Source organism: Tauraco erythrolophus, chromosome 3 (assembly GCF_009769465.1).
Source record: "Tauraco erythrolophus isolate bTauEry1 chromosome 3, bTauEry1.pri, whole genome shotgun sequence".
In the NCBI taxonomy this organism is placed as follows: domain Eukaryota; kingdom Metazoa; phylum Chordata; class Aves; order Musophagiformes; family Musophagidae; genus Tauraco; species Tauraco erythrolophus.
The window spans coordinates 10,758,298-10,784,725 of NC_141467.1; the positions used below are offsets into that span (position 1 = coordinate 10,758,298).

A 26,428-nucleotide genomic window follows, 5' to 3' on the forward strand; every position below is an offset into this window, starting at 1 on the left:
CTAGGTCATTAAATTATTTAGGTATTTGGGGAGTAAGAGTCTTGAGTAGAAATTAGAGGGTGCATAATACGTTAATTTTGCAGATGTTCATGATGATCAACTTCTAGACATTATGGACACATTGAAGAAAGCACGAAAACAGGCTTACTAGGAAGTAAGGAATGGGTATGGGGATTGGTGTTGTAACTTCACTCTTCATCTGCTCTACTTTTTGATGTCTTAGAGGTGATAGGGCCATGAAGCAACTGATGGTAACAGATGAGAAAAAGGAAAGTGAGAAGTAAGGGTAATAAAAGTAATAAGGTTGGAATATCTTTCAAACAAAAACTTGTCTTTGTGTAGTGTTTGGCATGAAGAGTCCTAAGATCTGTGCTGCTGCTGCTGCAGTTCAGATATGAGAAACAATTATCTTGAATGTTTTTAAATTCTTGTTTGAAAGTGCTAACTGGTTGTTGTGTTGCTCTGTAAGTATTTTCTGTTGTTCTTTGTTCTTCAGTTTTCTTCCTTAATTTCGTGTTGCCTTTTGCAGTCTGAGGACCTCTATTTATTTACATTCTCCTTTTATACTCTGTTTTGTTTTGTTTGGCTTTATGTGGAACATTGTGGACAGTGATGTGAGTGATTGGAAATGATAACACTAGATGAGTAATGGCTGTAAGTATGGGGAAGAGTACCAAGGTGATGATTAGAAAGTATGGTAGGAAGAAAAGTATTAACTGCAGTAAATGATACCTGCATCCCTATTGAAATCTCTAGTTAATTTAAAAATAAATACATACATGTGTCAGTTAAAGCAGAATATTGCAGCAAGTACTGTGAAAAATTCTGATATGATTGGGGAAGCTAAACATAGTTGTAGCTTTAAATTGAACTTTTATAAGCTGTTTATGCAGTCCTCATTTGTAATTGATCTATCAGAGAACCAGAAATCTTTTGTTCTGTAATTTCTTAATACAGTAGCTTCTGTTCTGTAATTTCTTAATGCAGTACTCAAGGGAATGAGCATTGCCTTTTGCATACAACTCTCTAATTTTAGTTTCATCTATATTTCGAGAATAGGAGCTTAATTAAAGCAAACTACATTGACAGTCTAAGAATGGGAATGAACAAGGGTATGCTAAGTCCTGTAGACCTCTTCTTGTGTTTTGGAACTGTAAGCCTTAGTGTCTAAGTCTGTTATAATACCTGCTGTCCTCTCACTTTCCAAAACTGATCACCGTGGTGGCCATTCTCTTAGCTAGGTAGGTATATCCAAATGAGACTTTGCCCAGTCTCTCTCAAATGTTGATTTCAGTTTTCTTATGCTGCTGTTTACTGAGTTCATTTGTGAACTCACTCTTTTACATATTTAAGTCCTCTGGCTTTATGTAAAACAGTAATGCATCTGCCTTACAGCCCCACAGTTCCTATTTTATTTCAGATACCAGTTAAGATTTCCCTTTTTTACACAACTAAAGATACTTGTGCGATACTGTCACAGTTTATGTAAACCACAGGTCCGATAGCTTTGTACTGTTGCTGTGCGTGTCCTTTAATGGTGAAGAGTCATCTATAATCTCTCTTGGTTGAGAGTCTGTGAGCTTTGCTGTAACCTTAGGTTGCACTCTTTGGCATTTCATACTGGGCATAAGCATGCTCTGGTTCCAGCAATGGGTTCTGCTGTCAAGGGTATCCACTGGCTACCTGGCTTTCAGAAGCAAAATACTGTTCCATTATTTTACATTATGAACAGCTTATGTGTGTATGATTTACTGAGTGATCATCCATTTCTATATGAATTTCAGTCCTAGGCTTGTTGGTTCTTGTAGTCATAGAATCATAAAATGGTTTGAGTTGGAAGGGACCTCAAAGATCATCTAGTTCCAACTCCTCTGCCATGGGCAGGGATACTCTCCACTACACCAGGTTGCTCAAAGCCTCATCCAACCTGGCCTTGAACACCTCCAGGGATGGGGCATGCACAGCTTCTCTGGACAGCCTGTTCCAGTGCCTCACCACCTTCAATGAAGAATTTCTTCTTTAGATATAATCTGAATCTTCCCTCTTTCAGTTTAAAGCCATTGCCCCTTGTCCTATCACTACATGCCCTTGTAAAAAGTCCCTCTCCAGCTTTCCAGTAGGCCCCCTTTAAGTACTGGAACGCTGCTATAAGATCACCCCGGAGCCTTCTCTTCTCCAGGCTGAACAGCCTCAACTCTCTCAGCCTGTCTTCATAGCAGAGGTGCTCCAGCCCTCGGATCATCTTCGTGGCCCTCCTCTGGACCCGCTCCAGTAGCTCCATGTCCTTCTTGTGTTGGGGACTCCAGAGCTGAACACAGTATTGCAGGTGGGGTCTCACGAGAGCTGAGTAGAGGGACAGAATCACCTCCCTCAACCTGCTGGCCACACTCCTTTTGATACAGCCCAGGATACGGTTGGCTTTCTGGGCTGCCAGCGCACATTGCCGGCTCATGTTGAGCTTCTCATCCACCAGCACTCCCAAGTCCTTTTCCTCAGGGCTGCTCTCAATTCATTTTCCGCCCAGCCTGTACTTGTGCTTGGGATTGCCCCGACCCACGTGCGATGAATCTCTTCATTTCCAGTCAGGGCAATGGTTTATGAATGTTCACAATTCTTACTCTGGACCATAGTTTGAAGGCTTTGTGGTGATTTGGCCATGAGGAGAAGCAGTCTCTGAACAGTCATTGAGTTCACTTGCCTTGTCCCAGTTTGTGACAGCTTCTTGATAAACCCAATTGGATAGCTTGTTCTCCAAAAGTCGACCTCAAGAATGAGTGTTTTCAGTCGGGTTTGTTCTCCAGCGTGGCTGTTTGTATTGCTTCATGAGTAGCTGTGGCAGCGAAAGAGGTGGGAACTTGGGACAGAAATGAGTTATCTGGCCCCAGGAGGGTGGGAATGCTACTTTTGGTCGTGGTAGCAGCTTATGCCCACTTCATTTTAGTTTTAATACAGCTTTTTGGTTTTTTAAATCTTTCACCGGGGGAGACTTTTTTGTCTATTTCCTAGGGAAAATGAACTTTTGGGGAAAACATCTTTATCCTCAGTGTCTTGAATTTCTGTCCATTCTGTATCTTGTTCATTGGTTTGTAAATGTGATTACTAGCAATAGGCAAATGATAGTAATGCCATTTACTTCTAGACGGTCTTTAGTCCTTTTAGAACAGCTGAGGAAGGTGTATGCTTAATATGCAAAATCCCCTAGGCAGATGTACTTTTTTAAGAAGAATGAAAACAGTATTGGAAGTGGTGAGCCATCTAGAAGGAAAAATGAAAGCTAAGTTTAGAAAGGCTTTAGTGTTTTAGCAGATCACACTTAGCTTACACTTCTGAGAGCATGGTTGTTTAGTCTGTGGTGTGGTTGTACTGATGCAGATCTTCATCAGCATGCTTTATAGTGCATGTGTAAGTTCTGCTAAGTGGTCTGCACCAAAATAAAATGTTACTGCAGCAACTCATGCAATCAGTATGCTTTTTGGTAAAGCAGTGTTCATAAGGCTTTGTGCACCTATTGGATTATGGTTGCTTTTTAACACTGGCCATACAATCATTCATCTGTTGTTTTGGCAGTATTTTGTAGTACATGCTGTGTATGTGATGAAGTGGGTGAAGAGATAAAAAAGGGAAAAACTATCCAAAACAAATACCGTGATAATTGTGATAATTAAGTTTGCATTTTCATCACACCCATTCCTATGGTTTACGCTGAACTGTTTAATGTGTGAGTGATATTTGTGAAATACAAATGCTTTATTGTCTTCTGGAGCGTGTATGTGTAGCTCTTTAAACAGAAACCATCGTTTGTTGTTTTTTTTTAGTGCAAGTTGTTTCTGTTGCAGGCTTTTCCTTTAGCATCCAGTATACCCATTTTCTTGTTCACACAAAAGCGTAAACCAATAAACAAAATACAGAATATAGTCAGTTGCTGTTTTCTTTGTATTTGTTTTGTACACTACTAGTCCAATATAAAAACTTTGTGCAGTCTTAAGACCTGTATTTATACTTTTGATAGGTCCTCAGCAGTTATTTCTTACAATGGTAGGCGTTTGCTACAACAAGACGCTCAGTCTCTACTTATGCATAAGTGAGTCTTGCGGCATTATTAGCATAGTACTTGTGTTTAGAATAGAATCTGATGAAGTCTGAAGTAGCTTTCGTGCAGTAGTGTCGTCATTTGAATTGCAGCAGCTGCAAGAAGAAATTGCATTATGAATCAGCAAGTGGATCCTTTCTTAAACACAAACTTCAGATAATCCTCCTCCACATTTAGTTGCTGTTGATTTCTGTCCAGTGTCTGGTCTCAGGTAAAAACTGCTGCAGTTTAACTGATCAGAAATATGGGAAGCTGCAACAAGAGAGTTTTATTTCTTTGTTGATGTTTTCTATAAACGAAGGTTTGTAATTTTAAAAGAAAGTGAAGATAATATATTTAATTTCTTGGTCTCTGCTTCTTGCAAAATCTTTTAAAGTTATTTCTTTCTTATAAGGTTCATTGATATAAGTATAGTGTATAGATGATAATCTTCCTGCAGCCTGGATTTACGTTATGTTGTTGTCTATGCAGCTGTTCTTTTCTGACAGTATGGTCCCCAAAAAGACTTCAGACCTTAGGGTGAAGTGTCTCGAGACAGAAATGTGCAACCTAAGAAAGTGAGAAGGATGTCAGTAAATGTGATTCCTGTAACATTCCTATGAAGATTCGCAAGCAAAATGTTACAGGAATAACAGTTTCAAGCATTATGCAAGACGACTGCCTGACTCCCTCCCGTGGAACTGGATTCATCTGAAACCTGGGTTTATCATGTTCAAAATACTGTTTCCTTGGAAACATTCCATAAAACTAAACTTGTTTTCAATTTGAAATGAAAGACTCAAACTGTCTATGGCATATTTTGAAACATTTAAATAGAGAAAAATTTAACAGCTCATTTCTTATTGTGTTTGTGCAGACAATAAGAATCTTGGATTAGCATATTCCTACAAAATTTTAATGCAGTGTAACTATATTAAAGGTGAAATTTAGATACCTTTTTAGTGTGCTGTATTTCTGACCTTATAGTATAGTGCCAGTGAAGATGGTGTAGAAAACTATAGGAGAACATTATTCCAGCTTTTTACATCCTTGCGAGTCAGTTGTGAAGACCCTTTAGAAGATAATTTAGTCTTGAAATTCTTACAGATATTGCAGATTTTTTCTACTTGTACTCTTTTAACATACAAACTTGGTAGTAAAACAAGCTGTGCCTTTTTTATAGCCTACTCTTTTTTTCAGTGTTAATTTTACTTTTCTTAGTAGTCAGTGCATTCAAAACAGTCGGATGTTTTCAGTTGTGTTGTTTATGGGTGTAAACATCTGATAGTGTTTGGACTTAGGTTCCTTACAGGTATTATGGTAACTTGAGTTTTAACACTGTTGTGATTGAAGTTGCTTTCTTTAAATACGTAGCATGTAGGTGATAAGACATCAGGTTGATTGTTGACTTTCATCATCACCAAAACAGCTTGGATTTTGAAGCATAATGTAGCAGTTTCTCAGGTTATACTGTCTTTAATAGAACATACAGGCACAGTGAAAGTCAAAGAATTTGATTATTTGCAGATAGCAGTTTGCTACCGAAATCTCTGTAGTAGAGGGGCTATTAGGTGGATTTTTTTGTTACTTAAAGGTATGCTAAATTATTTTACTTGTCTTTACAAATAGAGTATGCACTATTTGTTGGCTTGTTTTTTTTTTAAAATAGAGAAGTGGTTATTTAGTACTTAAACTTATCTTCAGCCACTAGTAAGCTTTCTGAGGTACCTGTGATTTGGTATAGTTTTGAGATTCTGTATTCCTCTTTATGGAATGGGTGGGATAGGATGTAATTAACCTGAATTCTGATTATTATCAACTTTGATATTGAAAGATCTTTCATACACCTTCAATACTGTGGCTAAAAGATCTAATGGAACAGTTTGGAATCAAAATCAGAATTTTGTATCTTTTTTACAAACTGCTGGGTTTTTTTCTTTTTCCTTATGTTTTAGCATCTCCAGTTCTGTACCATCTCTTACTGCTATTTTTAACTTCTATTTGGTTCTGCTTTTTTTTTTTTTTATTTCTTACACTTAGTCTATTCAGGCATCCAAGTAGAAACTTTAGGCTCCAGCAAAAATGTGAATTTAGCTCTTTGACTGGAAAGATAGTTGAGGAGAAAATAGTTACTGTGAGCTTGCTGCTTGTTACACTTCTCACTGCAGAGAAGTCTAGGCTTTTGGGTCTGTTTTAGTGGAAAAAAATAGATATTGTAGTTCCTGTATTTTTGACATTGACTTTTCTTTTGCTTTGTGGCAAAAATTTGAAACTTCAGCAAATTTTAAACTCTTTAGTTTTGTAGCATTCCTAAAAATTTCTATAGGACTTACAGTTGTGAAATATAAACTAGATGATGTGCTGAGACATTAAAATGGTAATCTGTATCTTTAATGAACTGGAACAAGAATAAATACGATTCAAAATGAAAAATCAAGAGTATGTAAGATGTGCTTATTTTCCTGGTCCTTAATACTAATTTGGCTGCACTCTAAATCAATTTTCAGCCATAGTCTCTTATTTCAGTCTCTCATGGGTTGATTTAATGTATTCCATGAGTGATTTTACATGTTGTTTTTAATTTTATGAGCTCCTGTAAGACTTGAGCACTTCAGTGAGGTGATGAGTAGCAACTGGTGGGACTGAAATGCTCAGAGGGAGGGGCCCCTTAATAAAAAGGGTCCCAGGCTACTTTGCTCCCTCTGCCTAGGTAAGTGATCCTCCCACCACAGCAGCCAGGGATGTTTACAGGTGGAGAGCTGAGTTGCAGGCACCGTCCACATGCACAGAGGGAGGTGATGAAGGAGGCAGCATCTGAACCACGCAACTCTTCACCCTCTCTGGTCTCTCAAACCACGCTGTGTCATGTCTGTTTTTGGAAGGTGCTACACGTCGGAGTGAACATGCTGTTTCCTGCTGCTGACACCTCTGTTTCCCCAGGGCTGCTGTTACGGCAGGACATGGCCTAAGTGGACCTGTTCTTCCCACCTCTGGCTATCTCCTAGACCAAGCCCGTTCACGTGACAGGACAGTGGAAATGCACCATGAACTAAGAGCAGTCTGAGCCTGCGTCGCACCTGGGTGCTCATGTGTCTGCTTCTTCTGCTGCCCTGCGTTTTTGTCATGGGCTAAGGGAGAAAAACTTCAGTGCGTAGCTCTGCCACTGTTTTTCTCCTGATTCTGAGACACTTGATATGTGAACCTTAAGGAAGCAAGCAGGAGGACAATTTATGTAAGTCCTCCTGCTGAAGCAAGTCATTTTGCAGATAGTGACTCTGGACCTAAATATGGGCTAAGCTTCTTTAAAAAACAAACAAAAAAGTCTTTTTAAGCCTATAAAGCTTACAAGTGCCAGGAAAAAAAAAAAAAAAACATGACATGTAGTGGTTTGGCATAAATACAACTCCTGATGATGAATTTTAGAGCATCTGAAGGCTGTCTGTCATGGTTCTGTTTTCCCCTGAATTTATAGTGTAGTATATCTAGTTGAACATGAGATTAGCTATCCCTCAGCTATAATAAATTAGCTTACTTGATGAGCTGTTAATTTCACTCCCTTCCAAACCATGAATTGTAGCCATTCCTTTTTCCTTTGGAAAGTTGTCTATAGTAAATCCATTAATTATTTGAAACGTTTTAATCTACCTGTACTTGAGTTTCTGTTAATACTGTGTCTCCTTGATGAAATGGTGTTAACATTCCAAGTAATTCTAAGTGAATCCCAGGTGAAAATAGCCGTCGTCTTACTGAGATGGCGTCAGCGCCTAGTGCCTTCTAGTTGTTGCCAGTGGGTAAAGAATCCTTGTTCTCAGCTGTATTAAATACAGTGGGTCCATATTTACAGTTCTTACTGAGTGAAGAGGAGGCTCAGAAGATAGCCTATCTGAGGAAGAAAAAACAGGTGGTACCAAAATGTTACCTAGACGATGATTTTATATCATCTAGCATTTTACATTTTTGTGTAATCTTAATCTTGTTTATATAAGAATACTGAAATGGAACTTTGATTGTGACGAAGAGTTCTTCAGTATGACTCAAGTAGAAAGGCTTTTTGTGGTCAGTGGAATTCTTCGAGTTATCTAAAACTGTTATTTTTAAAAATACATTTCCTTTCTTTAATAAATTCTCCTTAATAGGAGACTTTGCAGTAACAGATTTTCAGTCTTTACACGAGAATCTTTCGTGTATCAAACTCCAGACTGTGCAATTAAGACAAAATGAAGAGTTTTCCACTTGTTGCTTTCATTTAAAATTGTTTTGTTGACTTTGCTGCTGCAGGGGTGCCTCAGTAATGTAATTAGCGATGCAGCAAAGACTGATCCTTTTGTTTGCTGCCCTTTTCTTCAGCTCTTTAGTGTCTGTAAGTATAGTGTCTGCTTTATGTGTTTCTGAGGTTCCATTTCATGTTGTTGGTGTGTTGGATGGAGACAAAGATGGATATCACATGTTACAAATTAGCAGAGAAGGGCTTTGTAAATATGAAACACAGAAGTGGTTAAGGTAACTGCTGGGAGTGATCGATAGGAAAAACAAAGCCCAGTACTCAGTTAAGTATATGACTTCTGATATTTCCTGCTCAGTTTCATTCTGTATGAAATGTATTTAAAATAGCAGATTAACCTGTACTTCCTAGTAGAATAGTTGCTTTAAATTTGCTTTTTATGAGATGGGAATACAAAGGTCATGTTTGTTGTCTGAAACTGTTCTGAAATTGGCGTAAGTGAATTTTTTTATCATGAAATAATTAATAAGCTGCACGAAAATTTATGTTAACTAATTTGAGCTAGTGTCAAAATGATTTGCATGTTTTGCTAAACTAGGAGATGTTAAGTTTAGGTGGGTTTTGGGTACTTGCTTTTAGTTGGTGGGGTTTGGTTTTTGGGGACAGGAAAGCCTAGCTTTTCGTTGTGCTGGTTTGCTTTTTGGTTTCCTGTTATCTTGGTCATGAAATGACTTTTGCTTAAGAAACAGAAGTATAACTGATTTTACTAACTTCAAATAGTGTGATTTTTTTTTTGAGAGAGATTATTAATTTCAACTTTCTAGTATTTAGTATTAAATTGTTAACAATTGTACTGGATACTGACTTTATTAAACCTACCTTTGTAAAGCTGACTTTGAGACTTTATTGGCCTAGCCGTAACTAGTTCAGACTCGAGATTGCTGGTCAGTATAGTAAAATTGTTTTCCCTCTTTAGTTTGCCAACAGCTAAGTAACATTGCTGGTAAACTTCTCAAGGTAGCATTCTGCTCCATGATGCAGGCCTTTAATGCTTTAATCTGGTCTTTTCATAAGTTTTGTGGAAGGATGCATTTTGCTGCTGAAGTAATGCACCATTTTGCGTGTATTTTTGTAAAATTACTCATTCCAGTTTGTCTACAAAAAATGATTATGTATGTTGAAGGTGATGAGCTTTACCCCTGCTTTCAAAATAAGACCTGGCCTTTGGCTTTCTTCATTCATGCCTTAAACTTTATGGCTGATAGCAATATTCTCCATTGATAACCCAGGAGGCCTAGAAGAGAATAAAGTTGTTCTTACCTCCTGCAGGGACAGAATCTGTCTATATACAATATATACCGGGCATTACCTTTCAGTTCCCTTGCTTGTGCCAGTATTGAATGACCTCTCCACAGCTTAATTGGCATATGATTAATCAGCACAGTGTTTCTTGGCAATGTGCTACATGCATATGTAGTTTTGTAAGAGACAGGTAAATTCTTTTGTTCTTTCATTTTTACAGTTACATGGGAATAGGGCTTTCGGCACAGGGTGTGAACATGAACAGACTACCAGGTATGTTTCAGTATTATTATGTTTGGTAAGTTACTTACCCTGGTTAACTGTGTTTTTAAAATATGCTTGAGCTTGATGAGAAGGTTCTGGTAAGCAACAGAGTGTAGTATGACATCTCCGTGTTGTACTGTTATCTGAATTATGTGAAGTTTGCTGTACGTTTGGTCCTGTAGTACTTCCCTCAACTGTTAGTGTTATTTATAGCATTATGCAGATACTTTTTAGCAGACAAATACATTTTAAAATTTGCATCATGTTTCTTGATAAAAATGAGACTATAGATTTCTAGGTGAATTGCTAGCAATAAAGATGAGCTACTATGGTAAAAACTTTGTCAAACGTGGAATGAGCTCTCTTACCCTGAATTTCTCTACCGTTAACATTTCTAACCCTAATAGTAAGGATGTGTAGCATAGTTTGAAGTTTTGACCGTTCCATTGACCTGCTTGGTCCAGGGACACTGTGTGTCTTTTCAACAGTTGTCTACAGTATCTCTGTATAGTATTTAAAGAAGTTTTTTGTGCGTGTACGTGTTGTTTTTTTCAATACATCTTTTAAATGTTAAAAAAACAAACTAAACAAAAAAACCAACCACTAAAAAAAAATTTTTTTTAAATTGTTAGTTAGCTAAGTGTAAAATCTACCTTGAATTGACCTTGGAGTATCTGTATTCTGTTTCTTTTGCATTGCTACTTTCTTACCTACATGTTCTGGTAGAGATCCTTATGATGATGTCAAGTCCCAGTTACACTGTGAGCCCAGCTAAGGGTGACGAATTATTAGTGGGTGGCATTAAGTTTATTTTGAGTATGATTTAGAATGCATTGCAAATAATTATCAAAGATATTACTAATCAACGTAACTGCAGTAATTTGGGGTGTTTAATTGACTGAGAGATGCTTGATGTGGTGCCAGCTGAAGCTACTGATCATACAGATTAAGGGCCTAAGTATGGAAAATAATTTCAGATTAACCTGTTATGCAGCAGCTTGACAGAAGAAGAATAAACCCACAGCCTTTTACTCTTTAAAAATAATTTGAGTTGTCAGTATAAATTCTTAGAGTCAGAATGCACAAATATATATGTAACTTGACAATTTGTGTTAAAGGTCATGCTTTTTATTATTTTGAATAGGCATTTAATAGATTTGTTAGGAAGGTTTTGTGGTACCTGAAAGTTTATTCCTTTTCTATGCGTGTTTGTTTAGTATTGAATTGCAGAGAGTATGGACAGGCGTTTTTAAATGAGCTCAGACTACAATTGCTTGCTGTGAATTTCGTTGAGCATCATAACAATATGAAGCTTCTTAACTGGTTCTGCAGCTTCTTCACCTGCAATGTTAGCACCATATTTGCATACATAATGATTTGTGTGCTGGCTGTGACTTTCACCTGCATTGTTAATTTTTTTTGATCCTTTTTTTCAATTTTTAGGGGCAGCGAAGCTCGGGACACTGTAGTCTGACCATTCTGCTATTATGCAGAGGCTGCTTGCTGCTGAATAGTCATTAAGAATAATAAGGAGCAGAAATGTGTTTCCCCAGAGATGCATGTTTGGGTTTTAGCCAGGAAGAATTTGATTATGACATATGGTAGCAATAGTTTCGCAAGATGAAAGGGATAACAGGAGCATCTTCACTGTTTTATTGGGACATGTCAGATCTGTATATAGCTTTAAAAATTTCAACATTGTAGCTGATCATATTTTTGGTGTTGATGATTTTGTGCGCTCACTTAAAGAGAAAAATGTGTTATCTGAATTTGCATTGCCTGTTATGTAGTACAAATGGAATTACCTGTTCAGCCATTTTGAGAAAAGATGTTGTCTTTTTTTTTTTAAATGAAACAGATTTGTTAGATAGAAATCTTAGAAGTCAGAAAGCTGAAGACAGTAATTAACTCTATTAATCTGGTTGGAATATACTAACTTTGCATAGTCTTTCCATTATTTCATAATAAAGAAAAATAAAAAAATTGCAAATGCTTTTGTTCTCTAGGTTGGGATAAACATTCATATGGTTACCATGGAGATGATGGACATTCATTCTGTTCCTCTGGAACTGGACAACCCTATGGCCCAACGTTTACTACGGGTGATGTCATTGGTTGTTGTGTCAACCTTATCAATAATACCTGCTTCTACACAAAGAATGGACACAGCTTGGGTATGGAGAAACATTACCTTTAATGATAACGTTATGTCTGTAAGTCTTGTAAATTTGAAACTCTCTTTGTGTCAGGAACAAAGTGTTTGAGTAGTTCCTTCGATGGTCTCATAATCTATGAATTAAAGAATTAGGAAGGATAATTTCTTGTGTGCCACTTGCACTAACATTCCTTGTGGATTTGGGAGAATTTGTCATAGCATCTCATTCCATAGGATCACCTTTTATGAGCTCTGTTACTAAATCCATAAATAATACTTGATGTTTATAACATAAGGTGATAAATATAAGAGAATTGGAGAAGTGGAGAATGGATATAGCTAAAATTCATTGCTGCTGTATGAGGGACACCTACCCTTCACTAAAACTTTACATCAGATGGGCAATATTTTGAATATATGTTGGAGAACAGTGTCTTTCGGATTCCCAGTCTGGAGTCATGCATATTTGGGCTAAAGCTGTGATACGTATAAGTTGTGCTAAAATTAAGTCCATTAAATCCTTGTGGTAAATTTCAGCATTATGCAACACTGCAAGACAATTTTTGAATTTGAAGATGGCAGGAGGGCACAGGGTTAAAATTTTTGATGCAATGTATATAATTATTCAGTTACTTAATGCAATGTAATGAGCAAAGATACAGAGTGTGAAGAAAGAAGAAGAAAAAAAAAACCCTACTTCCTGCAATAAGGAGAGAGCAAGGGCTTGGGAAGAGATCTTCGGATTGTGCTGAGGCGAGTAGGAAGTTCTAGGAATAAAGCTCAGAAAGAAGAAATAAGGTTTTGTCATGGGTTGAAATGTGATAAAGAAAAGAGGCTACCTTGAAATGGAATAAGAAGCTATTAAGATAGGGACTCTTGAAGTCACTGTTCTGTTTTCTCACGTTGCCAAACATGAGGAAGATTTGGAAAGTAGTTAAGGGGAAGAGTGTGGTTTAAACTCTTCTCCTTGTCTCTCAGAAGAAGTTGCCTGTTTGTTTATGGTCAAGGCCTGAGCACACAAATCTACCTTGGGAGTTGTCCTGTCCCTACTCAGAGTGGGGCTTAGATGCCTCCAGAGGTCAATTCCAAGTAATCACTTCTCTGATTGTATTCTATCATGACTTAATGTTTCTTCTAAATTGAATGACTCTCTATACCTGGACTTAATACCTTGACACCCATGGCTGTGGGACACTTGAACCATGCACTGTGTAGCTGTTTCTTTTGGCCTTGTTTCAGGGTATATGTCAAAACGCAAGATAACGGGCTCATGTTGTGCTTAGCCTAATCTTTAACTGAGTTAAAGCTGAGAAGGGTGGTCTTGCCTTATTCCCTTTTTGGAACTAGTAAGAGTGTGCCTGCAGGTAAGTTGGATCAGATTGTTGATCAACCAAAGAGACACTGGTTTTCTGACTGCCCTTATGGTCATGTGCATGGAAGAGCTAAGAAGGGAGGAGCAGAACCTTCTCTTTCAGTGGAAGTCTTAAAGCAGGCTGGATTAGGCCAACTCATTAAAATCTGTTTAAAGAGGGGAACAGAATAGCATAGATGAGGAGAGGCTAGTAAAATGTCAACTCTCATAGACAGAGCCTCACAAACACTTTATGGATTTCAGAAGGAAACTTGACAGCTGTTGTGGACTTGGCTAGCTTGAATTTCTGAAAGAAGAAAATTGATTCTGTGTTTAGGGGAAAAAGAAATAAAAATTTTGACTGTCTTGCTGAGTCGCTGCTGCTAGTTGTCCAGAATTCCTGTACGATCGTGACTTGGTGGACATTTAAGTTTCTTCTCTGAGCCACAGATGCTCTCTAGAGTACTGGAAATCTCTGGCTCAGCCTGGGATTTGATGCTACAGAAAGGGCTAAGCAATTATTCCTGCAAGTGTGGAATCCTGCATTGAAAAAAAACAAAACAAAACTAAGCTCCAGAAAAAACCCAGTACCTACATGTCACTCAGTCACCATTTATCTGTCTTGCTACCATGGTTATTTTGGAAAAGGGTGAGGAGTTAGATGTCAAAATGTGCTGAATGGAGAAAGCAGTAATAGCTTAGAAAAAGTTAGGGTGCGAACAGGTAGTAAATAAAATGATAGCTTTGAGATGTGATGGGAGGAAACAGATTCACTCCGTATGTCATTCTTTTGTATCAAGACTGAGTAAGCAATCTGGATGCTCTTGAGATTTGAAATCTTGGTGAAGAATGGAGATAGGAAGCAGGGGTGGGATTTAGGACAAAAGATTAAAAGCTTTGTTTTAATCTTAAATTTGAAAAGGCAGTGATACAGAATAAATAAGAGTTGAAGGAATAAGTGGGTTTGAATCATTATGCACTTGTAAAAAAAAGAAAATTGAAGAAATAAGTATTTCAACAATAAAGGAAATTATGAAATACTGTTACTATTTGGCTGTCAGAAGGAGATTTCCTGATATTTGTTTTTTAACTGAAAGCTTCCTCCTGCCCCCCTCCAATAATTGCTCGAAGTTCCTTAAATGTATAGAGATCAGATCTTTTTCTAATCCTGAGACAGCAAAATCACTGCCTTGGTCTTACGGATAGGTGGATGCTTGTAATTATATAACAAGATATTAAGCTATTCTGTTTGAAAACCAAAACAAAACACCCTGGTGTGGATTAGAGTGAAACATTTACCACACTGGTTTGGAGTATTATAGGCATGTGCTGCTCATGTAAAGATAAAGACTACTAATGAAGAAAAGTAATAGCAAACAGGAAAAGACATTGTTCAATCTTGATGTGTCAGCATTAAAACATGCTAGTGAAAAAATAGCTTCAGATATTCTTTTTTTTCCTGTTAATCTATAGCTAGGATTTTCATACTTTTTAATCTGCATGTTTTTGCTAAATCTTAAACCCTGTTTTTAAAAATTGAGGGCAAATTGAGTGTTTTGGAATGAAAATTACTTTTGTCAAATGCTGCACTTCATTACTCAAGCACATCAGATGTCACTGTACTTTACTTATTTTTGAGATGGTTTGGGTGAGTTTTCTGAACGTATAATGATGCACTTAAGAAAATGAGGCTAGAATCCAGGCATGTGGAAGTTAATCTTAATTTTTCTCTTCATTACAGGCATCGCTTTCACAGATTTACCGGTAAGATAAGTGCATTTTTGAACAGCTTTCATGTGTATTATAAACGTGTTTCAAATGTAACTCACATTTACCTTACGCCCTTGGAAACACGATGATGATAATCTTAACCAATTTAACATCAGATATTTCTCCTCATCATTTCAGTGATGATTTGTTAATTGAAGCAAAAAGTTTTTTGTTTTTACACCGATCATCACAGGGGCTTTCCTTTTCAGGTTTATAACATTCAGACATTTCTAATGGAAGTTTAGCAGAAAAAATATATACCAGTAGTTATTACATACTTTTTGAGACATGTAGGCATCACATACAAAGTCAAAGGTACATTCAACACAAACATTGTGGATGTGTGTACAGATGTATGTGCACAGTTGTGTATCATATTCAGAAAGGCTGGCTACTTAAGACGTGGTCACTGTAACTCACGCTTGATGTCTGATTTTCAAAATCTCTATACTGTTCACTCTGTAAGATCAAATGTATCAAAGTTATTTTTTTTTAAAGAAAACTGCAGATATCTGAAGTCTTCCAGCTTTTCAGTCAATTAAACTGTACTTTCCTTAAAATCGTTATAAATGTGTTCCGTATGCTAGTGACACAGGCACGATACTACACTTACTTTAGTTTTTTCTCATCCACTTGATTTCTGATTTAATCTGTTTAGGGTGCAGTGTGTGACGCACTTTCATCTGGCCAGCTACTCTGTTTGCTGTGGCCTTAGGAGGCAAGGACAGATACTAAGGAAAAATGAAGTCAACACCTGTGCCTCTCGGCCCCGGCGCAGGGTTGGGTACTTTGTGTGGGAAGCCACTGCCACTGTCCTAGATCTGTGGGATGCCAGCGGGGCTCCTTGCTAGCACATGGTACCAGCACAGGAAAACTGACACTGTAATCTGAAGTTTGAAGCTGGGTCTTTTCTCATTAGAATTGATTGTTTTAATCTCATTAAAAGATTTGAGACTTTGTTGATTAGTCTAGAATAGGTAACACTATGAGCAAGGTTTATTTAAAAAAAAAAAAACACACAAAAAAAACTACAAACCCCAAAAAAACCCAAACAAACAAAAAGCAGAGGGGGAAGATGGAGGCAAGATCAGCTTGGGCATGGTTTTAACAGTCAGAGTATTTTTTCTTTCATTTGACTGGGCTTCAGTATTCCTAATGACCTGCATATTAATAACTTCTTTCTGATGGCTTTAATTTATTTACCATATAGTTCCATAGATCAGCATACCATTATACCATACCACCATTGATTGCAGTGTAAATACGATGTAGGTATGTTTATAATCAAAAGTAAAGACAAACGCCACCAACAAAATCCCACCCACCCAGAAGCCCAGCGGATTGCATCGCCGTTGCTGAGGTGCTAGTTGCATTTGGGAAAGTTACTTTAATCCCAACAGGCAGATTTTTACTTTGCTCATATTTGGCATATTTCCAATTTGCATGGAGACCTAATCTCTAAGCAGAAGGTAAAACTGAGACAACAATAAATGCTTTAAAGTCTTTTTCTAGATACAAGTCCAGGAATTCACGAGAACTTCAATGCACTGTTACAGTTCCTTTTAGGCGCTACACTTGGACTTTGAGGCTAATGAGTTCTCTATCCTGTCAGTTCTTACCACTAAAATTCAGCGATGTTTTAAGTATTTCACCCCAAAAGGAAAATGGCCCACTTTGTAAGTTTAATTTTTGTTCTCTTTTTGAAAGAAATTTTAATCCTGGTCTTTAAAAATAATTTAAAAATTGGTATTTAATATTTTGTAAAATTGAAACCAAAAGTTATAAGCCGTAGTGTAGTTTACAAAGTGTGTTTTCTGACTAGAAAGAGAATGATCAGTAAGGCTTTCTTATTTCAAAATAAAAAAAAAAATACAATTGGAAATAAAAATTAATCAGTCATTGTATTACTGGATTGGTAGAAGTTGCTTTAACTGCTGGACAGATGATCCAGAGGTATTTACTACTTCACACTACCAGTAGCATTTGGGATATTAATACAGAGATGGAAAAAGAAAAAGTGGGGAATTTAGAACAACAAGAAAAAAACTAATTAAAAAAATTTCTTGCAGCCAAACTTGTACCCTACAGTAGGGCTTCAAACACCGGGAGAGGTTGTGGATGCTAATTTTGGACAACACCCCTTTGTATTTGATATTGAAGACTATATGAGAGAATGGAGAACTAAAATTCAAGCACAGATTGACAGATTTCCAATAGGAGATCGGGAAGGAGAGTGGCAAACAATGATTCAGAAGTAAGACTTGGAATATTTTTCGTTTGAAAAAGAAGTTAACACTTGCATGATTTCAGAGGTCTTTAAAACATTGTGGCTATTGTCTTGTGCAAAAATTTACAGATACTATTAAAACCTAGTACAAATAATTTTGTTGATGTAACAGGTTTGATAAATATACATAAAATTGAACATGAATAGATGTTTTGGGAAGAGTTCTCTACATCATGACGTAATTGAGAGTTCGTAATGCTGAGTGTAAGTCTTCCATTCCGATTTGACCTATGTAATGCGGATTGGGGAGTTCAGAAAAATTGCCATGGTGGAAATGAGCCGCTTTAATACTTTAGGCTCTGGAAATGTCCCTTCACAGTCTGGGCCTTCAGCATGCCGGGTTAAGTTGTGGCTCATCAGTGTCTGACTTGGAAAAATGGTGGTTGTGTCTTTGCATTTTTTATTTCTTCAGCAAAAACAGTGTGCAGAAATTTCACTTCAGTGTATGTAATGAGCAAAAAAAAAAGAAACTTTATTAGCAGGTAATATTTTAATTGAGCCTACCTTTGGGTGATGAATCATTTTTATTAAAATTCATCATAATAAAAATAATCAATGTGTCATTTTAAAAATTGTTTTTCTGCACGGTGTTTTGAAGCAGATACTGGCTCTTAACTGAATTACTTTTGTCTGACTTGTACGGAAATTTATGAATTTCAAGTAGAATTCTTTAATTCCGTCACATTTTTTGAGAAAAGAGGTTTTACATTCAAGTTGTTCTTGGTTTCCTACCTGTATTTAATGAGTGTTTCTGGGTTATGTTTTTGTTTATTTTTAGAATGGTATCATCTTACTTAGTTCACCATGGTTACTGTGCAACAGCAGAGGCATTCGCCAGATCCACAGACCAGACTGTGCTAGAAGAATTAGCTTCCATTAAAAATAGACAAAGTAAGCCTGGAAAGCATGTTACATCCTTTTTTACCTCCCTTAAACAAGTATTACATAAAACTTTCTCTTAAGCATCATTGGAGAATTTCCTTTCAGCATTACTTCATAGTTCTCTGCTGCCATGTAAAGTTATGTATGTATGGACAGCTGGTTAAGATGAATTTCCACACTAATGCTTTGGAACTTGTTTGATGTAGCAGAATGTGGTAAATTGCCTGTTGCCTTTCTCCTGAAATGGAAAATTGTGGTCTGTCTTAAATGTAGGTGATGTCTCTAAATGAGTGTTTGTGAGAGCTAATGGTCAGTCACAAACAGGAATACAAAACTTAGTCTTGACAGACGTTTAGACTTTTATCTCAACTGTGAAAAGTGGCAGAGTTTAAAGAATGCTTTCTAAGTTAAATCAAATTTGAGTTTTCCTGCTTATAGATGTGAGGGGTAAGAGGACAAGGAGAGCTAACAGCAGTTCAGTTCTAACTTGCTGTGGCAGTGCTGTTCGGCAGCCTCATTCAACAGTGCCTTCTCCGTTCACTTAAACCCCTGCTGCATGAACACGAGTGTTCGTGTGACACACCACACGAGGAAACTGCTCTGGGTGAAAAATATCCCACTCGTCGGGCTGGTTTTCATCTGGATCCGTTTCTCTGTTGGTTCATAGAGCTGTGAGGCTGTTGCAATTTATGCCAGGTTATAGCAACAGAGGCACCAATAAAGCAGGGACTGTTGTGGAAAGGTTTAGTCAACCGTAACCTGACTGGAAAAGTGTTGTAGGTGAGAGAGACCAAATTTTGTTTTTCTTAGTCAGAATTGAACCTGTGGGAGGTGGGATGCAATTTGGATGTTCTTGGGTGATGACAGTTTGGTATGTGCTTATTTTTAAAGGTATGAAAACGAGAAATAATCACAGAAGCGTGTCTGCAATCTTAGTCTAGCTCTAAATGAGCAATCTGAGTACAAAGTAGTTGTATGCTGCCAATAAATAAAAATATTGAGTACTCATTTAGATGTATGTAGGTGAAGTGCAGTTCTTAAATTTTCATATTCATTTTAAAGAAGTGTGATCTTTCTTTACACTATTTTTTTTCTAAGAGGAAAAAAAGCTTGTTGATTGATCGTTGCAGTGTCTTTTAATCGTTAATTTACATGTATTGATCCATAAGTTGTCCATTTAACTTATGTTGGTTTTGGTGAACAGAAATTCAGAAATTGGTTTTGGCAGGATGAATGGAGAACCCATTGAAACAACATAACAGCTGTATCCAAGTTTACTAGAAAAAAATCCTAATCTCTTATTTGTTTTTTGGTGAACAGGAATTCAGAAATTGGTTTTAGCAGGAAGAATGGGAGAAGCCATTGAAACAACACAACAGTTGTATCCAAGTTTACTAGAAAGAAATCCTAATCTCTTATTTGCATTAAAGTGAGTCTTCAAATTATACAGATGTGTGTTTATAGATGACACAGTACCTTCTGAGACAAGACAGTTACTCATTTAAAACTTTCACAGAAAGTTAAACAAAGTTAAGCAGCATTTTTTAGAAAATGTGTGTAGTTCACTTTTTTATGCTATATTATTTGCTACATGTTTAACTAGGTTTTGTCATCAAGGTCCTGTTTTGCAGCATAATTCACATCTCACTGTAGACTTATTCTCTAGAACTAAGTTTTATAATTTTTCAAATCAATTTTGTTCAAATTGGGTGTCAAGTAAAACTCAAAATGTAAAGTGATACCGTATCATACTCAAGAAGGTTGCTTGTTCCTCCAAATGGGTGACTGACTTTAAAGACCAGTTTAAATTAGCTGTTTCACTCCTTGTCACTTTACTAGAAACCTCTGGCTACTACTGTGGAAATTCCATAATCCTGAAGAGTTCTTTTTGCTTCCCAGGCACACATTAGTAACCTTTATTCTGGCATTTTTACTTGCCAGCTGCGCTGATCCTCCAGAATTTTGTATCACATTGTAGTGTTTGAATGCGGAAAAAAATCTGTTACCTCCTATAAGAACAAAGCACGTTTATTTTTATGTTCAGTTAAGTAGCTTGGAATGTGTTTGAAGTCTGTCATGCTCAAGTGCCAAACAGAATTCACGTGATAGCACTGCAGACTTACCACAGAATTCACAAAACGTGAACGTTTTGGTGAAAGACTTCACTCGATAATGTCAACTTATGTTATCTTTTTCTCAATCTGTCGTTCTAAATTTTGCCTGTTCTATTGAGGCTATCCAAGCCTAAACTATTAAGCAGTAGGTCTGAGCTTCCTCAAAGTCTATAGTAAAACCTCCTAAAATAAAAATGACAAAGAGCAACAGCCTCTAAAGGGAAGGTTTGTATATGAGCTTGCTTTTCAAACTGTTTCCTAGTGCAAATGTTTAACGTTAAAAGTTACGATTTAATGGCTTACTGTTCCAGAGGGTCAAACTATGTTCTCATTTACTGTGAGAGAAATGACAGACGTGACAACGTAATGACATATCCTTCTCAGGAAATAACCTTGCCCCTGCCAATGAAACGACACAGTTAAGAAAATACAGTTTAGCTCTCTGAACTTTGAGGACTTATTGCCAAAGTCTGTCCTTGAAGGATAATATTCCTGTTCTCCTCCCTCAGAAATTTTGTAGTTGTGTGGTTTTTTTGGCTGAATGCGCCAAAGCTTGTTGATGATTGAGTTACTGACATCCAAAATGTTGTTGAGTCAGACTTTTTATAAATTCATCACTAAAATTAAATCATTGCTGTCATTGGAAAATTGAAATGTGCGAATTGTTTTATTAGCTTAACTTTTTTGCCTTTTGTTTAGGGTGCGCCAGTTCATAGAGATGGTGAACGGTACAGACAGTGAAGTGCGGTGTTTGGGAGGCCACAGTCCGAAATCCCAAGACAGTTACCCTGTTAGCCCACGGTCATTCAGTAGTCCTAGCATGAGTCCTAGCCATGGAATGAATATTCACAATTTGGCAACAGGCAAAGGGAGCAGCACACACTTCTCTGGTAAGTTGATGTAGAGGATATACTACATAGATTTGGCTATACCACACTGTGTAGATTTTTTTTTTTTTTTTTTTACAATTAAATATTGGAAGAGGTTACAAATACTCCCAGACTGACAATTTAATTTCCTTAAGAGTTGTTACTAAATGCATTGTTTAAAAGTATAGTTTTAATGATTAAAATGTGATTCTCGGTCACTGAGGAAATGGAAGTGTATCAATAGAATCAAATCTGTTTTGCAGGTGCTCTTGGTTTTACTAAGGGTTTGCAAAGTAGGTTGCCAGTGATTTCAAAGAAGTGCTTGCTTCCAGGAGATGGAAAGTTCTGACACAAGTTTCTGTTACCCTTTCAATGGTAACTTATGGCTTGGGCAAGGTGGTTTAAATCCAGTATACTATCCATTTCCTATGGTGTTTATGGAGTGGTAGGAACAGCTGCTCTTGCCTGGGAAATACCAGGAGCTGGGTGGTGGAGTTAGATAAGAGTCTTTCTGCTAGCAGCTAAATTTCAGTCTGCACAGTTGAAACAGTTCTGAGAGCGTCTAGGTGGTGGTAAAGCTGTGGTGGGAAGCCACGAATGTTCAGAGTTGTCTCCCATGGCTGTGGTGAGATGCCTGTGCCTTCCAAAGCACCCTTGCAGAGAAGAAGATGGATATGTTAAAATAGTACATGAATGCGTCATCTTTGAACCCAAGACTCTTAAGGTAGCAAACAGAGGCCATCAGCTTTCACTCCTGTTTCATTCTTAAATCCAAACTGGGGCTGACTGGTTTTTGGGGTTTTTTTTGGATGGGATTGAGCAGGAAGCCAGTGTAGCCTGGCTACCAGAATACTTGCTGCCCTTAGAAAGGCAGCAGCTTCGCTTTTCTCTCCCGTGTCAAGACTGTGCTGTCACATATGCGAGGGGAGGTCGGCTCACATTTTCTGTTTGCTCTTCACGTGGTTATTGGGATGTATTGTAGAAAGTACCTCTAAGTTTCTAATTTTGAAAATAGAGGCACCACGTAATAAGCAAGTTGGGTAATGTATTATTAGAGTTGATGTTTGGGATTTCCTGAATGACTGAAAGTGTTTTATTTATAAGCCCTTCCTATGACCTCCTTCTATATTAGAAGATACTAGGGAGCTCCTGCTTTTGGGCTTGGTAGAACTGGCAATTACACCTTTGCTTAGAATAGTAGTTTCTTGATTGTTTTAGAAGGGTCAGAAGAGATTTTAGCCAGACATCATAATGCCACAACATGGTGTAATTTTATTTAGCAAAGCACAGTACTAACAATTAAAATAATTATATGGCAAAGAAGGGAGTAACCTCCCTTAGTTAAGTGTAGCAACATGTAAAGTATTCTCAGCACCGAATTTTACTGCATATTTATCAAGAGAATTATGTGATCAGGAATCAGTAAGGTGCATATCTGCTTCCATTCATAGCGATTACAGTGGCACAGAAAAGATTTTCAGATCTTTCGCAAACAATGTATCAATTCTAAGAAATGATTCTACTTTGATGCAGTTTTCAGGTTTTACTGATGTATAAGTACAACTGCAAAACTTTCTCATGTATGTGTTGATGCTTGTTGAACAATGCTTAACTTCTGCACTGTAGAATCTTTAAAGGTTCAAATACCTGAAACATGGAGTGTAGGTATTTGGCTTTATTTGTTTGGCAAATCTAGTGTTTGCTGACCAGGAATGATTCAGCTATGCTTATTTCACTTCTATAAATCAGTACTTAAAAATAGGTTTGTAGATGTTTACAATTACTAAAACTTTCTTTCAGGGTTTGAAAGTAGTTGCAGTAATGGAGTAATATCAAATAAAGCGCATCAATCTTACTGTCACAGTAAACACACAACCACCAGCTTGAATGTACCAGAGCTCAACAACATAAATGTATCAAGATCACAGCAGGTTAACAGCTATTCCAGGTAAATAAACTTCAGATGCTTCTGACTTACGTTAAGGCTCGTGTTGTGCACGTGCTTTTATTGCAGGGAAGAATTTTCAGTGGAATTCGATGTGATTTTTTTCAAGGACAGTTAGAACAGCGTAAGGGGCCAGCAGCTTGTGATCACTCCAGTGTGCTTTGGTTTTGTTGTAACTTCTCAATCTCAATAGACTGTTTTTTCTCCTCTTTGGTTAAAGAAATGCAATGGACAAAAATAAATTACCTTGCTTATAGCTATTTATGGTCAGTGCTGAAGCTGTGGTCAGTTCTGACGTTGTATAGTGAAGATTAGCTAGCTCTCTGGCACTTGGGATTTTAATTTAAACCACTGACATTGATTTAAGTACCTTGCACGTAGGCAATGGAAAGTTTCCCAGATACTGTCCATTTGTGGCAGTATCTGCAAAGTAAACACAACTGAGATGTGTATGAAATGTGGACTGCCTTCCATTGCACGCACAAGGATTGTTTGCCTACTCCAGTCACTGTCACTTGTGCAAATCATTAAATTCAGAGAATGAAAGCAGATGTGTTAACCAGGGTTATTATTCATAACCAGTAAATACTAAGCTCTGGGTTGTACAGATGCAGCAGAACCTCATTTGATGTGAAATACGACAGTTCTGGGCTGCATTGTCCAAGATGGCAATACTAGAACTTCCAACTAGGATGTGATGATGTGGTGGTGAAAACAAAAACTATTTCAGTTGGATAGTGATGATTGGGGAAAAAATGTAAGAGTAACAATTTACTTTTTAACCTCACTATTTGTGTTTGTGTCTGCCAAAAAGCCTGGCAGTGTCCACGCAAAGACAGTTCCTTGGCTGTGGTGTTGCCTGGTCAGAGACACCTTTTGGTTTCTTTCCTCAAAGGAAGCTGAGTATTTTTGGTTGCTTAAAAGCAAGATATTAAACTTCTGAATTGGATCTTTTGGTCTTGAGAGAGGTTTGAGGTTGTCATTCTCCATGATGAAATAGGAGAGGCAAGGATGTAACCGTCAGCAAAGCTCAGTCCCCAAAGCCGTGCTGGCATTTTCTAAAAGTGTTTCTGTGACCTGCTGAGAGCAAAGTGTGGTGAGGAGTTGTACACTTCGAATTTGGCTCTGAGTATCTCTTACGTGTCCTGGTTTACTCAATATTTACTTTGGGTTTTTCTTCTTTCCCTGTCATTCCATTGACACTAAATGAGAGATCAAGGTTTTTTTTAAGGAATTATTTACCTAAATATGATATTCTCAAAGTAGGCTGTATATTGAGTTAACTGTGTTTTAAAACAAACAAAACAAAACCACAACAACAAAAAAAAACACACAAGCCAACCAGCAAAAAAAAACCAAAAAAGTGGCAGTGGTCTATTTTCTCAGCGCATATTTTGCAGCTCTGTGTGTGCACAGATACATGAACAAGCGAAGAATTTTTTTTGTTTGTATTTAGAAAGTGTTACACTACTTACTCCTGAGTAATGGTGGACATGTTTAATTTCTCAGCATCTGAAGAAGTTGTTTTGCTGAATGCTAATGTTAGTTGAAAGAGCCTTAAAATTTCCGTGGTGCTCTGGTATAACCACTTGCTACGGAAAAAAACCTGTGGTCTAACTTGGTAATATTTAAAAGCAGCTTTTCAGTAGCTGGCGTGAGAAAGTATTGTGCTGAAGTTGTGAAGAAGATAACCCTAAGTACTTAAATATGCATAAAACTTGTGTTTGTTGCTCTCTTTTCAGCAATGATGTAGACATGGAAACAGATCACTACTCCAATGGGGTTGCTGAGACTTCATCCAATGGCTTCCTAAATGGTAGTTCTAAACATGATCACGAAATGGAAGAATGTGACACAGAAATGGGTCTGCAGTGATATTTCTTACATTTTTATTAAGTGATGGCAACAAGGTTATGTTTTTACTTGCAATGCTTCCCAACTTGAAAATTAGGGATATTAGCTCAAATCTTAATTTGTTATGTTTGTTTGTGTTGCTGTTATTAGGTGTAGATCTTGGAACCACTGATTTAGGTGGTCCAGTGTCAGCGTGAGGACAGGGGAAATGGGTAACTCACGGAATTTGAAACTAGCATCAATTTCTAAGGAAGTGCCTTTGAGAAGAAACGTCCTGTTGTGTAGCACGCCTGGGTTAGGGTTGGCAGATTGCTTCTCCCTCTTCCCCATGTCCTCTAAGCATTCGTGGTTCTCTTGGCATCTTTGCACTCGACAGGAGAGCAGAAGTTCTAAGTTATTTACGTTGAAGAATGCAAAATGCTGATATGAAATGCTCAAGTACAGAGCTGTATTTGGGAACTGGGATTGGGGGGAGTTTTCCACCAAAAAAAAAAATCCTGTTTTACATAGTTGTGGTCTAAAAAATAACTTTGTTTCACTTAACCTGCTTTATACTCAGTCATACCTGTTTGCATTAGTGACAAATGAGTATTTAAATACCCCCTGCCTGCAAGCACGCCCTGAAGAGACACCGTTTACTCTGTCAGCTGGTGCTGACTGTCCCTGCCCAGGAAGGGCAGTCGGATCTCTGAAGCGCATGCAGGCTGGAGCTTAGGCAGTGGTTGTGGCTGCTGGCGACGTCAGAAGCAGGGAGGAACACGGCCCAGCCATTCCTGCAGTTGCAGAACTGTCTTTTCAAAGAGCTGATTTAACCAGAGATCAGTTAATCGGTAGTTTAAATGATGGGAAACTCGGGATGTCGCTGGCAAACTTTGAGAATGCAGGAGCACTGGCAGCCCAGGAACGCGTCACGGTCCTGAGGGCAGTGCTGCTGCTGGGCGGGCAGCTTTGCTGGTAAATACCACGTAGCTGTTGAAAAGCAAATATAATTCTAGGACAGCCCCGGAGAGGGCAGATTCAAATTTCCAGGCTGTCTCCCTGCACTGCGCTCTGAAACTGGACAATAACAAGCCCCCGTTTCTGGGACAGAAGAAACAAAACCCTTCTTTACTCTCTTGCAGCCTTTTCCACAGAGGCTTGCTGTGACAGACGTGAAGCAGCTGCGCAGGGCACAGAGTTGTTTGTGGGGTTTTTTAATGTAGTTTTCTTTGGAAAGTCATGTCCTAGATGGGGCTGCTACTAGCAACAAACAACACTGCTTGAAGATTTGGGTGCTTCACTTTTGTAAAAAAAACACGTGGCTCCTCATCCTACATTGTTTACCAGTTTAGGTGTTTTGGTAGT

General features: G+C 37.7%; 1 protein-coding gene across 1 annotated transcript in view; it reads left to right on the forward strand.

The window, feature by feature from the left end:
- Positions 1-26,428, forward strand: part of RANBP9 (RAN binding protein 9) — a 40,959-nt gene that overhangs the window by 11,221 nt on the left and 3,310 nt on the right. The window contains exons 3-11 of the mRNA XM_086608460.1: positions 9,814-9,866; positions 11,864-12,031; positions 15,105-15,127; positions 17,203-17,387; positions 18,199-18,311; positions 19,623-19,731; positions 21,116-21,306; positions 23,086-23,233; positions 24,973-25,094. Coding sequence (XP_086464586.1) covers positions 9,814-9,866; positions 11,864-12,031; positions 15,105-15,127; positions 17,203-17,387; positions 18,199-18,311; positions 19,623-19,731; positions 21,116-21,306; positions 23,086-23,233; positions 24,973-25,094 — 1,112 coding nt within the window. The remainder of the gene's footprint in view (positions 1-9,813; positions 9,867-11,863; positions 12,032-15,104; positions 15,128-17,202; positions 17,388-18,198; positions 18,312-19,622; positions 19,732-21,115; positions 21,307-23,085; positions 23,234-24,972; positions 25,095-26,428) is intronic.